This window comes from Geotrypetes seraphini, chromosome 1 (assembly GCF_902459505.1).
Source record: "Geotrypetes seraphini chromosome 1, aGeoSer1.1, whole genome shotgun sequence".
Classification (NCBI taxonomy): Eukaryota; Metazoa; Chordata; class Amphibia; order Gymnophiona; family Dermophiidae; genus Geotrypetes; species Geotrypetes seraphini.
In genome coordinates, this window is record NC_047084.1 from 117,816,418 (window position 1) to 117,831,399 (window position 14,982).

At 42.4% G+C, this 14,982-nt stretch overlaps 2 protein-coding genes across 3 annotated transcripts in view; both read left to right on the forward strand.

Moving 5' to 3' along the window:
- Nucleotides 1-3,152, forward strand: part of LOC117356839 (scavenger receptor cysteine-rich type 1 protein M130-like) — an 89,218-nt gene extending 86,066 nt beyond the window's left edge. Inside the window, exons 9-10 of the mRNA XM_033936596.1 lie at nt 1,100-1,414; nt 2,966-3,152. Of these exons, the coding sequence (XP_033792487.1) occupies nt 1,100-1,414; nt 2,966-2,973 (323 nt within the window). The 3' untranslated portion in view covers nt 2,974-3,152. The remainder of the gene's footprint in view (nt 1-1,099; nt 1,415-2,965) is intronic.
- Nucleotides 3,153-6,650: 3,498 nt separating this feature from the next.
- The window catches only part of LOC117356829 (scavenger receptor cysteine-rich type 1 protein M130-like), an 88,204-nt gene continuing 79,872 nt past the window's right edge, over nt 6,651-14,982 (forward strand). For both annotated transcript variants that reach the window (XM_033936574.1, XM_033936582.1), the window contains exons 1-2: nt 6,651-6,700; nt 12,945-13,054. In XM_033936574.1, coding sequence (XP_033792465.1) covers nt 12,985-13,054 — 70 coding nt within the window. In that variant the 5' untranslated portion in view covers nt 6,651-6,700; nt 12,945-12,984. The remainder of the gene's footprint in view (nt 6,701-12,944; nt 13,055-14,982) is intronic.

A 14,982-nucleotide genomic window follows, 5' to 3' on the forward strand; every position in this document is an offset into this window, starting at 1 on the left:
ATAACTTTCTTAGTCTTGTTAACCATCCCTTTTTTAAATAATTCCTAGCATCCTATTTACTTATTTAACCGCTACCACACATTGGGCAGAAGGTTTCATCATATTGTCTACGATGACACCCAGATCCTTTTCTTGGGCGCTAATCCCCAAGGTGGATCCTAGCATCCGGTAACTGTGATTCAGGTTATTCTTCCCTATGGGCATCACTTTGCATTTGTCCACATTAAATTTCATCTGCCACTTGGACGCCCAGTCTTCCAGTTTCCTAAGGTCTTCCTGCACAGTCAGCATGCGTTTTAACAACTTTGAACACTTTACTGTCATCTGCAAATTTAATCACCTCACTCATCATTCCAATTGCCAGATCATTTATAAATAAGTGAAATAGCACCGGTCCCAGCACAGACCCCTGTGGCACTCCCCTGTTTACTCTCCTCCATTGAGATAAATGACCATTTAACCCTACCCTCTGTTTTCTTTCCATTCAAATTATTCTGCCCCTTTCCCCTCCAGGTCAGGATAATAAGGGAGCCAGGATGATGTCTACATGTTAAGAAAAATAAATACACACATACTAAGTCCCTGATGGAAACAGAGACAGGACTGGCGTAAAGGGAACAGTATTTCTGAACATTATTACAATATACTGGGACACAAAAGAAGTACTGGTTGTTGTTCTCTTAGGCTTCCGCGTCTGGCGTCATGATTGTAGCAGGTTTCCGGGTCTTGCCATTTCTGCGTAGAAAGAACCGACGTTTCAGCCATCATGCTGTGGCTTTCTTCAGGGTATGATCGAACCACATAGCATTCTTAATGGTTGCTATGTACAATACAGATCTCAGCATACCCTGAAGAAAGCCACAGCAAGATGGCTGAAACGTCGGTTCTTTCTACACAGACGCGGCAAGACCCAGAAACCTGCTCCAATCAAGTACTGGTTGAATACAGAACATATGCGCCCTCTAAACCATACACAGTCACTGGATCTGTACTGGCTCAGCAGGCGTGCCATTTACCATCAGGGAAAATAATTGCTGTTCCCTTATGGCTACTATAGATATGGTGACTTCTGAACAGATTCTTGTCTTTTTTTTCTTAGGAGTTTCCGGTGTGAAGCTGGTGGACGGAGCGAGTTCCTGTGCTGGAAGAGTAGAGGTTAAGTTCAATAATACCTGGGGCACCGTCTGTGACTATAACTGGGGCATAGAGGATGCCACAGTGGTGTGTAGAGAGCTGGGATGTGGATCTGCCGTGGAGGCAGTGCACGGTGCTCATTTCAAAGCTGGTTCTGGTCCAGTTTGGTTGAAGACTGTTTTCTGCAGCGGAAATGAAACTCAGATTTCTCAGTGTGGATCTGTGATGTCCGAACACTATCCATGTGACCATAGCCAGGATGCTGGAGTCATCTGCTCAGGTAAAGACATTTTCTGCCGAAGAAATAGTAATTAATTAGATGATTTATTTACTTTTTTTAAAAAGCAGCATAGAGCCAGAATAAGTCAAACGTAGTCAATTACAGCCGGAAAAATATTCAAATTCTAAGATGCACCTCCGTTTTGCAAAAGTGAAAAATATGATAAATAAATAAAATTTCTCAGTTCAAGGTTCAAAATACAACATTGCCATATGCAACAGAACAAGCTTGCTTTAGATCTGTTACTAGCAGTAACGTGGTGAGGGTGTGGCATTGGAGGTGGACCACCCCGGGTGCCATCTTGGTAGGGTGTTGGCACCTCTCTTCCTCTCTGCCCTCCCCACCCCTCCCCTGTCCCTGCCACGCTCACACCTTCATTTCCCCCTGTATTTTCGGCTCTTCACAAGCGCAAACAGTAGCTCCAACCTGCTGCTTGCACTGGCCTAGGCTCTCCCTCTGATGTCACTTCCTGGTCCACAACCAGGAAATGACATCAGAGGGAGAACCGAGGCCGGTGCGGCCAACAAGTTGGAAATGCTGCTTATGCTGGGGAAGATCCTCCTCCCAAGGTGTATCCCTAACCAAAGGATATCACACAATGTAATACCTGCCAGCAATCCATCTCTGGAGTAGCTGCCACATATTGGATGCACACACTGAAAGGCTTCACCTAATTTGTTCATTTATGCAATTTTCTATACTATTCTCCCAAGGGAACTCAGAACAGTTTGTCTGTCCTGTCTGTCCTGTCTGTCCTGGTGGGCTCCCAATCTATCTAATGTACCTGGGGCAATGGGGGGATTAAGTGACTCGCCCAGGGTCACAAGGAGCAGCGGGGGTTTGAACCCACAACCTCGGGGTGCTGAGGCTCTAGCTTTAACCACTGTGCCACACACTCCCCACTCTCCAAACAGGTTGAAAAATCAACGGTGAAAGCTAGAAGGATGCTAGGGTGCATAGGGAGAGGTATGACCAGTAAGAAAAAGGAGGTATTTTGTGTACGATTCTGGAGGCCGCACCTTAAAAAGATATAAAAAGGATGCAGTCAGAACAGAGAAAGGCTACTAAAATGACAGACTTAAAGATCTCAATCTGTATACTTTGGAGGAAAGGTAGGAGAGGGGAGATATGATAGAGATGTTTAAATACCTACGTAATATAAATGTACACGAGTCGAGTTGCTTTCATTTGAAAGGAAGCTCTGGAATGAGAGGGCATAGGATGAAGTTAAGAAGTGACAGGCTCTGGAGTAATCTGAGGAACTACTTTTTTACAGAAAGGGTAGTAGATGCGTGGAACAATCTCCCGGAAGAGGTGGTGGAAACAGAGACTGTGTCTGATTTCAAGAAAGCCTGGGATAGGCACCTGGGATCTTTAGAGAAAGAGGAAGAGTTAATGGTTACTGTGGATGGGCAGACTGGATGGGCCATTTGGCCTTTATCTGCCATCAAGCTTCCAATAAAGATACTTTATGTGTTGGATTGTATATGGATAAGTATATTAAAATATTTACATTACAAATAATTAACTAAACTTTATTTTTATTTTCAGGAGAATAACAAGGAAGAGAAAGTGAAGAGACCAGCAAAGACGACCATTAAGTGTAGAAGAAAAGATTTGTGTTATGAAAACAGATTGTATTAAGAATGATACATTTATCTTTAGGGACCATTTTTTATACTTCCAAATCAAATAACAGCTTGTATACTTCAATAAAATAAGGAAATCCAAATGATAATAATGTTTATTTGAAATCAAAAAGGATTAAGATGTCAGTGAGAGGATGAATTCACTGCCACTGTAATTGTTACTCATAATCTCATAAATTGGTTAAAACAGTTTGAAAAATATTCAAAAATGATAAAAGTTGCAAAACCTAAATTCCTTAAACAGGAAATACAAACATGTGAAAGATATCAACACAATTAGCAACTATTAATTCATGGAAAACTCTGCCAAAAATGTGTTCTCCACAAGATGACAAGTTGCAAACTCAATAAATCTGAGAGGAAAAAGCCTCAATGAGCTCAAATTGCTTAAAGTCACTGGTTCAGTTATTATCATTGGCATAAAAAAATCTCTACATACCCCTTAGCATTTTTAAGCAATCAGTTTTGGCCAGGTACTAGTGACCTGGATTGGCCACCGTGAGAACGAGCTACTGGGCTTGATGGACCATTGGTCTGACCCAGGAAGGCCATTCTTATGTCCTTATGTTACTCAAATATAAACCATGATTTTGGGGTCTCAGTTTATATTTGAGTCTGTGCTTGATTACCTGAGTAACCAATTTAAAAAATATCAAAATTTAAACCTACCTGGGGATCTGGCTGTGGGGGCTGGAGTTATGGGTTAGGGGCAGGCTCGACATGTGTAGCAGACAGCCGATTCCTCTTAGCGGCTGCCATAGTGGTCATCCATGCGGTTTGACGGCCGTCAGGACGAGTGAGGAATCAGCGGTGCATATTAATTGACATCAGCCCTGCCTTCCATCCCAGTCCCACTAAACCATCTGGCAATAATGAAGACAGACGCCCCCCTCTGCCCCCCTCTGTTTTTGAGGGGCAGGATTAAGACCGGCAGAGCCTATAGCAACATAGGCAAGAGTGGAGGCATCGCGGCTTCTGTCTTCATTATTACCATCCAGTTTACGAGGGGATGCTAAATAATTCTCAGCCCAACCAAGAAGAGAATGACATGGATATGGTTCAATCTATAACCTGAAACAACGTCAAAATAGAGAATCTCATTTCTACTACAGTGGCAAAATAACACTGTATTTAGGAAGTTGGTTGGCTGGATTGAGAACTTTTCAGCACCACCTCGTAGCGGGAACGGAGCCAAAGGCAGGGCTGATGACAGCTGAGTGCTGGAAGAGACAAAGGGTAAAAGGGAGAGAGATCTTGGATGGAAGTGGAAAGAGAGAGAATTGAGGTGTTGGATGAAAGAGGGGGGAGGATATGCTGGATGGAGGGGGCAAGAGAGGAGATACTGGTTAGAAGAATGAAACAGAGGGGGAAGAGAGAAAGAGAAGATGCTGGAAGGGGGTGAGGGGAGAGTAAGCCAAAAATAAACCTGGATAATAATAGGATAAGGGAGGTGGAAAGTTGTAAGTAGAAGCAGGTTGCAGAAAAAGAAATGATTGAAAACTGAAAGGAAAAGGTTAAAGTCAGAAATGGATGTAGCAGAGGAAGTGAAGAAAAGGCAGACAGACTGAAGACTCTGGAAAGAAAATGATGAAAAGACAGAGGAAAGCAGAAACTGGGATAAGCTTGAATAAAATGGCCAGACAACAAAGGTAGACAAAAAGAATTTTACTTTTAATTTCATGGATAGAAAATGCAGTTTTACAATAAATTTACACTGCTTTCTTTTTATTTTCCGAAGTATAGAGTGCTGTTTCTTCTATGTCTCTTTCTTTGGTGTTGCACTACTTAATTTGTGTCTACATTTATTGAAGTTTGTGGTTGTTTGTAGTTGTGTTTTTCTATGTAGGAGCCTTGTGAATATGCTAGCTTTGGGTAGGGTTACTGACGTAAAATCTGGACCCCCTAGATCCGCCCCCTGGCCCACCCAGTTTCACCCATCCGTGCCCCATTACACCCCAGCTCCGCCCTCAGCTCCACCCTCAACCCTGCCCCCCACTGCCTGTTCGTCAGGCAGAAAGGCATCCCCCTCCCGCCGTGATTTCTTTTCAAAACCCGGACAAATTGCTGGATTTTGAAAAGCCGTCTGGCCGTCTGGTAATCCTAGCTTTGAGATATATACGTCACAGATCTTTTTATTATGTTTACAGGAGTTTTTCTAAGATTAGCGCTTGTTATCTACTATAGGATCCATAGGAATAAAATTGTTCCTGTGGCAGATAGCACATGTTAATCTTTAGTAAAAGACCCTCTTAGTGACTTGGGAGATAGCTGATGGGGAGGGAGGGTGAGCAGTCCTTTCATCTCCCTTGGGATTAACCCTTTCTCTGCTTGCTCACCGGTGCTTCAGCTAGCCAGGCCTTAGTGCATGTTTCAAAAAATAAAAATTGAGACTGCTCATACTGTTTTGGTTTTTTTAAAAAAAATTCTTTATTCATTTTTAATCTTTATCCCCCCCTTTCCTTTAACATTTAATCAAAAATATACAATGTAAATATTCTTTTTCTTTCGATTAAACCCACAGTAAACTATAAACCACCCTCCACCCCCCATTTGTTCATACTGTTTGTTAAGCTCCATGCACTTACAACGTCCATCTTTTTTTCTTTTTTCGATAATCACCTACTTAGGCGGGTTGGCCAGAATGTCCAACCTCAGGATTTCTGACATTTTTTGGGCATTTTCAATCATAAAAATGTCCAAGTTCAAAGCATCGAAACCCAAGCCATTTGGATGCGGGAGAGGCCAGCATTGCAATGGCAGACATGCCAGCAGAGCAGTGGGGCACCTTAGAGGGCACTGCTGTGAACTTCACATAAAGGGTGTCACCATAACCTCCTTCTAATGTATGGTGAGCCCTCCAAAACCCACTATACCCTCCTGCTTACCACACTAATAGCCTTATAGCTCCAGGTGGCACCTTTATGGCAATACAGTAGAGTTTTCGTAGGCTTATGGACCTGGCTCCTTCTCTTTATGGTTCCCTAGCCCAATCACCAGGCTACTTAAGACACCTGTGTGCTCTACCAGGTGCTGCTGTTCTAGAGACAGGTATATACTGTTTCATTCTGATCTTTGGGGGGTGGGAAGGGTTAGTAGCCACTGGAGGAGTGCGGGGGGGTCGTTCCTTAATCCCTCCAGTGGTCATCTGCTCAGTTTGGGTACCTTTTTGGCACTTAGATACTTTTTAAAAACAGCTCCAAGCATCTAAGTTCTGTCAAGAACGTCTAGGGAAAGGTTTGTTTATCACCATAAGGCATCCATACCATACCATGTAGTTTCTTATATCTCACAATTTTGTACAAGGAATCATTCAGCTTCCAATAAGATTGGGATCAGTTGTTACGTTGGCAATTAGATTCTAGAGAGCAAATTGGGTAGAGATCAGTCATTCTGAGGAATAGCCTTACTGGGTTCTCTAATAGCTCCATCTCAAGTCCATCCTCCCCTTGAAGAGTTACAATCTGAGATGTACATCTTGCACAATAAGAAACTGGAGTTTTGAGCAGCTGCGAGCAATCAGTTGGCTGAATACTTTGCAGCCAGCCCCCAAAGGTCAGCGTTCAACTTAAAAGACAGCATCACTGGACCCATCCTCTGAATCCATCCAGCCGCAGTTACCAGAGGACCTTCATTAAAGGTAAGACAGATCCCCATTTTACTGGTGTTTGAAAACTCTGATCTAAGACCACAAAATGTGTGACACAGACTTGTTATTGCTTTGGTCTTTGAGGTCTCACTATGAGATTATTCAGATTTTAAGGGGAAAGTTGTTACCATAGTTTTTTTTTCATATGATAAATGTTTTTTGGGGGTGTTTTTGTGTTTTGTTTTTTGCTGCTTGGAGCAGATGATTAGCAGAATAGATGACAGAGTTATTTATTTGTCTGTAGCATCCATTCATAAATTAATATCACTTATCAATATTACAAAAGAAACCAACGAGATGAAAAGTAAATGAAATTCTGTGCCAAACAGTGAATTTTCCGCCAATCCTAGTAAATCTCTGGTGCCGGACGGCTTCTGCAGCTTCTCCGATTTTCTAAAAACTTGCATCGGGTAATAACAGGATGCTATAAAGCAGTGGTCTCCAACTCAAACTCTTTGCAGGGCCACATTTTGGAATTGTCGGTACTTGAAGGGCCTCAGAAAAAAAAGAGTTAATGTCTTATTAAAGAAATGACAATTTTGCATGAGGTAAAGACTCTTTCTAGTTTCTAAATCTTTCCTTTTGGCTAAGTCTTAATAATAATATTGTCATTTATAGCTAAAGAGAGATATGATCAAGAAACTGTTTTATTTTACTTTTGTGTTTACGATAAACATACAGAGGGCTTCAAAATAGGACCTGGCGGGCCGCATGTGGCCCCCGGGCCGCGAGTTTGAGACCACTGCTATAAAGTTATCTCACATTTGCTTGAGATTAAATAAGACAAAACATTGTGGTTGGGGATGTTGAAGAAACTGAAAACGGTGTGTGTAGAGCAGTGGTTCCCAACCCTGTCCTGGAGGAACACCAGGCCAATTGGGTTTTCAGGCTAGCCCTAATGAATATGCATGAAGCAAATTTGCATGCCTATCACTTCCATCATATGCAAATCTCTCTCATGCATATTCATTAGGGCTAGCCTGAAAACCCGATTGGCCTGGTGTTCCTCCAGGACAGGGTTGGGAATCACTGGTGTAGAGGTATTTAATGATTCACTTGCCTGAGGGCTTCTTAGACTCACCCAGGGGCTTTGATCACCGAGTCCCCAACGAGCCTAGTTTAAAGCCCTCTTCAGTAGGTGAGCCACTTCTTCCCTTCTGTTGGAGGAAAGATAAATATGAAATAAAATAAAATACTGCTGTTTTGCTGCAGGCCCTGCTTATGGGAGTTTCCCCTATAACTAAAACATGCCCTGCTAAGCTCTGAAGATATACAGAAGAGCTTCTGAAAAAAAAAATGGAACAAGCTGGGCTAATTTTAATTATATGTCTAGTTCTACTAATGTAATAATGATTTCAGAGGAAGAGAAATGAATTTGAATATTTCCTTGACAGGAGCATGTTTAGAGGAGTCTGGGCAGAGAGAGGCTGGAACCGCAATAGAAGAAAAAGCACATTTTATGAAATAAAGGTCTACCTAAGTACTTTATGCATATTGACCTCTCAAGCAGGTGTATGAATTTGCCGGACATTTTTTCCATTATAGGATGTCAAAGTGGTTCATGAGGGGCCGCTGAAAAGTTAGCCCAACCAACCAAGCTGGGGCAATCTCATCGAAGGCGACCTTTTCAATAGCCCCTTGTATAAAAAACTAGGGGGCACTAGATGAAGTTACAGGGAAATACTTTTAAAACCAATAGGAGGAATTAATTTTTTTTCCATACAGAGAATAGTTAAGCTCTGGAACGCATTGCCAGAGGTTGTGGTAAGAGCAGTTAATGTAGCTGGTTTTTTTAAAAAAAGATTTGGACAAGTTCCTGGAGGAAAAGCTCACAGTCTGTTATTGAGAAAGCCACTGCTTGCCCTGGATCGATAGCATGGAATGTTGCTCCTCCTTGGGTTTGGGCCAGATATTAGGAACCTGAATTAGCCACTGTAAGAACAGGCTACTGGACTTGATGGACCGTTGGTCTGAACCAGTAAGGCTATTTATATGTTCACAATTTGAGGGGAGGGGAAGAGCACAGTAACCACTGGGTAATTAAGGAGGTGTCATGCCTTCATCCCTCCAGTGGACATCTGCTCAATCAGAACCCTTTTGTGGACTCTGGACTTAGCTGGACCAGGTCTAAATACAGACGTCCTTCTTTTTAGATATGGGCACCTCTTCCCCTTCTGTAATGCCAGCTGGATGCCCTTTTTTTTAGGTCCTTCTACCCCAAACATGCTCAGACTATGCCCCCTTGTCTGCCTTTGTAAAATTAGGATTTGGATGTCCATACAATATAGACGTCAAAATGCCAGTTTTAAGATGCCCAAAATATGCAGCATGGGGTTTGGTTGGAGTTTGGAAGTCTGTATAGAGATAATGAAATATGTTAATATACATGTGTACGTGAACAGGCTCTAAAGCAAAGCAAGGGGAGAGTGTGGCACAGTGGTTAAAGCTACAGCCACAGCATTCTCAGGTTGTGGGTTCCTACCCACGCTGCTTCTTGTGACCCTGGGCAAGTCACTTAATCTCTCCATTACCTCAAAGTACATTATATAGATTGTGTAAATGTTTGAGTATCTGAATAAATTCATGTGAACCGTTCTAAGCTCCCCTGGGAGAACAGTATAGAAAACTGAATAAATAAATACTGAATTCCTGCCATTTGCAGTAGCTCCTAAGGGCCTTTATAAAGCAGAGCCTAAGTAGGTTTCTCGTTGTCCTCCTTAACAGGACCCCTGCTATAAATTGCCCTCTGTAGTCATTGCTCCCTCTAATCCGTTTCCACCGTCCTCACTACTTCTTCCATTTGTCCAAGCACAGGAGTGGTTTTCTGACTGCAAATTCATGTAGGAAGCAATGAAAAGCTGGAGGCAGCATTTTTTTTCAAATGGGAGTGAGCTCTTCTCTTATCACTTCTGAGGGAAATAATCACAGCTAAAGTAGACTGTGATCTCTGCATAAGGGAGCCATAACGTTTGCTTCACAGCACAGAAACCCCCCCAAACTTTTGTGGGTTTTTCCAGTCATTTGGGGTTTAAAATGACATGGGAAATCTTGTTCAAGTTTCCCATGTCAGTTTGAAGTGGATGCACCTCACTGAGAGAAGCAGAGAAACATGACAGACTTGCATGGTCTGTGTCTGTATATGGCCTTTTGGTTGAGGATGGGCTGGAATGACCTTTGACGGAGACTTCAGTTGTTGGAACCCAACACAGTACCGGGTAGAGCTTTGGATTAAGAACATAAGAACATAAGTAGTGCCTCTGCCGGGTCAGACCAGAGGTCCATCCCGCCCAGCAGTCCGCCCCCGCAGCGGCCCAACAGGTCATGACCTGCCTTAATCACCAGAAGGGGCCCCCTTGGTTTCTCATCGAAGTCCTATCTTCCCATCAATGTCCTAACCCTCCGGCCTTGCACCTGCACGACCTGGTGAGCTGTCTATACTTATGCAACACCCCAGCACCTCCCTCAGTACCCCACGATCCCCTTTTCCCTCAGGATTCTTGCCCAGAAATAGCTAAGAAGAAATCAGGTTGGGCAGACTGGATGGACCATTTGGGTCTTTATCTGCCGTCCTCTACTATGTTACTATGACAGCAGATAAAGGCCAAATCTTTATGTTCTCGGAACGCACTTATTTATTACATGGTATATCTTTTGGGGGTTGAAACTTGACTTTTAGCATCATTGTTTTTTAAAATTATTTATTTATATTTTAGCAAAGTATTTAACTTCTTAAAGCAATACAGAATGGTAACGACCTTTAGAGGAAATTTTCCCTCCCTTTTACTAAGCCACGGTAAAAGTTTCTACCGCGGCCCGGAGCACTAAATGCTCCGACGCTGCTCCAATGCTCCTATGAGTATCAGACCATTTAGCACTCCGGCCGCAGTAGAAACCTCAACCATGGCTTAGTAAAAGGGGGGAAGGGAGTTATAAACAAAGGGAAAAACATTTATTTTTCCTCCTTAGACCCGAAAACTTTAATGCAGGGCAGTGGAAAGAGGAAATATTACAGGACATCTTTAAAGAAAAAGTAAACATTCCTCAAGGCTTAAACTCCCCTCTTTTACGAACACATGGCGTGGGTTTTAGCGCCGGCAGCAGTGGTAACTGCTCCAATGCTAGGGTGCATAGGGAGAGGTATGGTCAGTAGGAAAAAGGAGGTATTGTCTTTGGTGAGACCTCATTTAGAATATTGTGTACAATTCTGGAGGCCGCACCTTCAAAGAGATATAAAAAGGATGGAGTCGGTCCAGAGGAAGGCTACGAAAATGGCGTGTGGTCTTCGTGATAAGGCGTATAGGACAGACTTAAAGATCTCAAACTGTATACTTTGGAGGAAAGGAGGGAGTGGGGAGATACGATAGAGACGTTTAAATACCTACATAATATAAATGCGCATGAGTCAAGTGTCTCATTTGAAAGGAAACTCTGCAATGAGAGGGCTTAGGATTAAGTTAAGAGGTGATAGGCTCCGGAGTAATCTGAGGAAATACTTTTTTACAGAAAGGGTGCTAGATGCATGGAATAGTGTCTCAGAAGAGCTGGTGGAGACAGAGACTGTGTCTGTATTAAAGAAAGCCTGGGATAGGCACATGGGATTTCTTAGAGAGAGAGGAAGAGATAATGGTTACTTTGGATGGGCAGACTGGATGGGCCATTTGTCCTTTATCTGCCATCATGTTTCTATATAATGTAATGGTTAAGGTATATATTTCACTGTGTGATCGGAACAGTGAATGAAGCAGTGAAAGTTATTGTAAGAGGTGCAGAAAACAGTGTGACATCTCGTTTATAGGCAATCCAGAGAAAACAGTTGACTGTATAGTAATTCACGCAAGATATAACAATTGTGGGAGGAGAAAAGTCACTGCAGTTCACTAACAAAACCGAGGAGGAAAGAGCAGTCCAGGGTCCCAGCAAGGAACGGTGCCATATTGCAAACAGCCGTGACAAATTATAGAGAGCAGGAGTGGAGAAATAATCAGCAATCAACAGCTCAGCAGAGTCAAAGAAAACAGCAAGTCACATAGGGAGGTCAGACATTCAAAACATCGGAAGAGGACAGAAGCAGCACCAATTAAGGGCTGTAATTGAGAGCATTCGTAGATGAAAGGCACTCCAATATGGCGTAGCAAAACAGCAGCATTCACTGGCCTGCCACGTGTCAAGCCTTGTCTATTGGGGTCGGGTTTTGCTTTTCAAGGAAATCGGCTAAATCTTTGGGGTTAGTGTAGTCCTTTGTAGAATTCTGGAACGTGACTCTCATACGGGCTGGATAAAAGATGCCAAATCGGGCTCCAATGTTCTTCAATTGAGGGCGGTAAGCAAGTAGTTTCTTTCGTGTCTCAGCAGATCTCTTGCTCAGGTCCGGCACAAAAAGCAGGGTATTGCCTTCAGACTGAATTGGAGCCAGTGAGCTAGCCTTCTGCATTATTTGCAGCAATTGCGGTCTGGGATATCTGCTGTTAGCTGACCGTGTTGCTGGTGTGCGGTGAGCATGTTCCACTTCAAATTCCCTTTCAAAAGTCATATCAAGCACCTTTGGTATTAGCAGCTCCACAAATTTAACAACGTCTGTGCCCTCCTTTCCTTCAGGTATCCCAAGGATTCGCAAGTTATTCCTACGGGCACGGTCACTGGCATCATCAAGTTCTTGCTCTAAAATTGCTATCTTTTAATCTTAAATTGGGCCATCTCCGATGTCAGGTTGGAAAGTTCTTTTTTAATCTTTCTTGTGTCAGTCATTATTTCTTCTTTGGATTCTGTCATAAGATTTCTTAAAGTTTTAAGTTCAGCAAGAACCTCAGACATGCTGCCATTTTCTGACAATGGCAGAGGTGTCTTGAAGGGAGATCGGGGCTCCGGTTTGTGCCTTTTTCCAGTTTTATTGGTGGCCATCACTTCTTTATTTGTAGATATTCCAGTAGTAAAGAAGGTTGATAGTAGAATTTATAGGTTCCAGAAGAATTTCTTAATCGATGTTCAGTCCTTATTTTGAAACTAATAACACTGTGGGGAGAGCAACTCGATCAGGCTGCCATTCCTCTCAGGCACTCTAGGGCCCCACCCCCCCCATTCCTCTCAGGTACTCTACTAAACTCAATAAAAAAAATTTTGAACTAAAAAAAGGTATATATTTCACATCATTGCATTGCTAAGTGGACCACTAGCCAAATTATTTCTCCAATCAAAAATGCATTTATAAATATTTTTTTCCTAATTAATTTAATGACAGGGTTAACCGTTGAGAAGGCGTGCTTTCATCTCCCTTGAGAATGAAGATCTTCTTGCTTCTTGCGCTGACCTGTTTCACTCTGGGAGAACTGGGCGATGATTCTAATGAAGGTAAGACCTTCTGCCACTTTCGATTCTGTCAGACCTCAATTATTTTTGCAAAGTGTATTGTATTCTGTCTTCTTTCATTTCCCTGACTGAGAATGAATATCCAGACTCTGTATAAAGTCTGCACTGAAGGGAAAGGACAATTGGAGGAGGGGGAACTGACGCCAAGAGGGGAGTAGAAACGAAGATCACACGACCGCCTTAATTCTTGGCACATGGTTGTGTATTGAGAAACGAGGTTGGGGCTCATTTTCAAAAGAGCAAAAATGTCCAAAAAGTGGCTAAATGTGGCAGAGGGATGTTTTTCTCGCTAAACCATCCAAATTCTATTTCTATACTGTTTGTCTGCAGTTCATCTAAATTTCAAGGGGGAGTATTAAGGGCATGATATTGTTGGGAGTAGGGAGGGGGTTATGACTTGGACGTTTTTCTGCCATAATGGGAGTGTCTAAATATGACCATATTTCACCATATCTCCAAAAACTCCATTGGCTTCCGGTCGCCTTCAGAGTCCAATATAAAGCAGCAATGATTTGCCATCAATTTTTGTATGGAAACATCCCAGAATTACTTAAAAGTAATATCCTCAACTACACACCAAAAAGATCTCTGCGTTCAGAGAGTTTAGCTTGACTGAAGACGTCCGTGAAACCAAGACTTGCTGAGACAGGTCAAAGGTCTTTCTGCTAATTTATGGAACTCCTTAGTGGGTCAGATACGAAATTGCTGTGAAAAGGGTAGGTTCAGGAAATTACTAAAGACGCAGCTCTTCGTTGATGCCTTTTATTTAGTCATTTCAGCTAAAATTGATGAATTATCTACGAGCTCTTCTTTCCACATTATGATATTTCCCTGAGGATCGTATGTATTTCCTTTTTATTATATGATTATTTTATGATGTATTTGCTTTTATTTTGTCGTCATTTTAACATTGTGTATGTAAACCGTTTAGTCTTAAACGGTATATACATTTTTAAAATAAATAAATAAAAAATAATCAAACTTTTTAGAAAATGTCCAGAACACAATTTGGACATTTTAAAAATGAATAAGTAACAAAAAGGTACCCAGATGACTCCTGAAGGGAAGTCAAGAGGATACCTGGGGGTGTGGCTTATACTTTTGGCCCCTCCTCTGATTGTCATTTCCCTTCAGTTCAGACTTCATACAGAACCTTAATATTTGTTCACAATCAGGGAAGGGAAAGAAGACAGAATAAACTTTAACACTATAGAACCGTTGACTAATTAACCAATTAATACGAGTATTATTAAGTCTGGTTAAAGAAAAGTCTGAACTTACACCTAAAACTTTAGACCAGTATATTTGGCAGCTCAACTTTTGAATTTTCTTGGTGCGATAATGCATTAACCCCTCCCCCCCCCACATGCACGCTTTTATGCAGAGCAACGTGAGATAAACGCCGAGCCACCCATAGGAATAGAACGGGCAGCTTGGCATTTAACTTGCGCTTCTCAGCAGCGCAGCTTGATAAAGGTGGGGGAGGGGGGGTAAGCTATCCAGCAACTGTAGCCAGATCTGTTCTATTAAATATAGGACACATGGAATTCAGATAAGCCAAGTTGCCGTGGTTATTTGGACACAACTTGATCTGTCAAATGACTTTTCCGGTGACCTCTGCACATTTCAGTATCTGCTGGTTTGGACTTCCACACTGATACTGGCTCTGACGTAGTTAGCTCAAGCAATCTGGGTAATGATCTTCACCATGAGATTACAGGCTGACATTAATACAAATTAGCAACACTTAAAAATAATTAGAAATCCATTTATGATAGTAAAGTTGTCCCACACTCACCACAACACACACATCCAAACAGTGGCGTGCCTGGCAGGGCAGAAACCTGGAGTAGAGCCCCCCCCCCCCCGCCCCCAGGCAGCTTGGGGTGCTGAAGTGATCACTGGTCTGC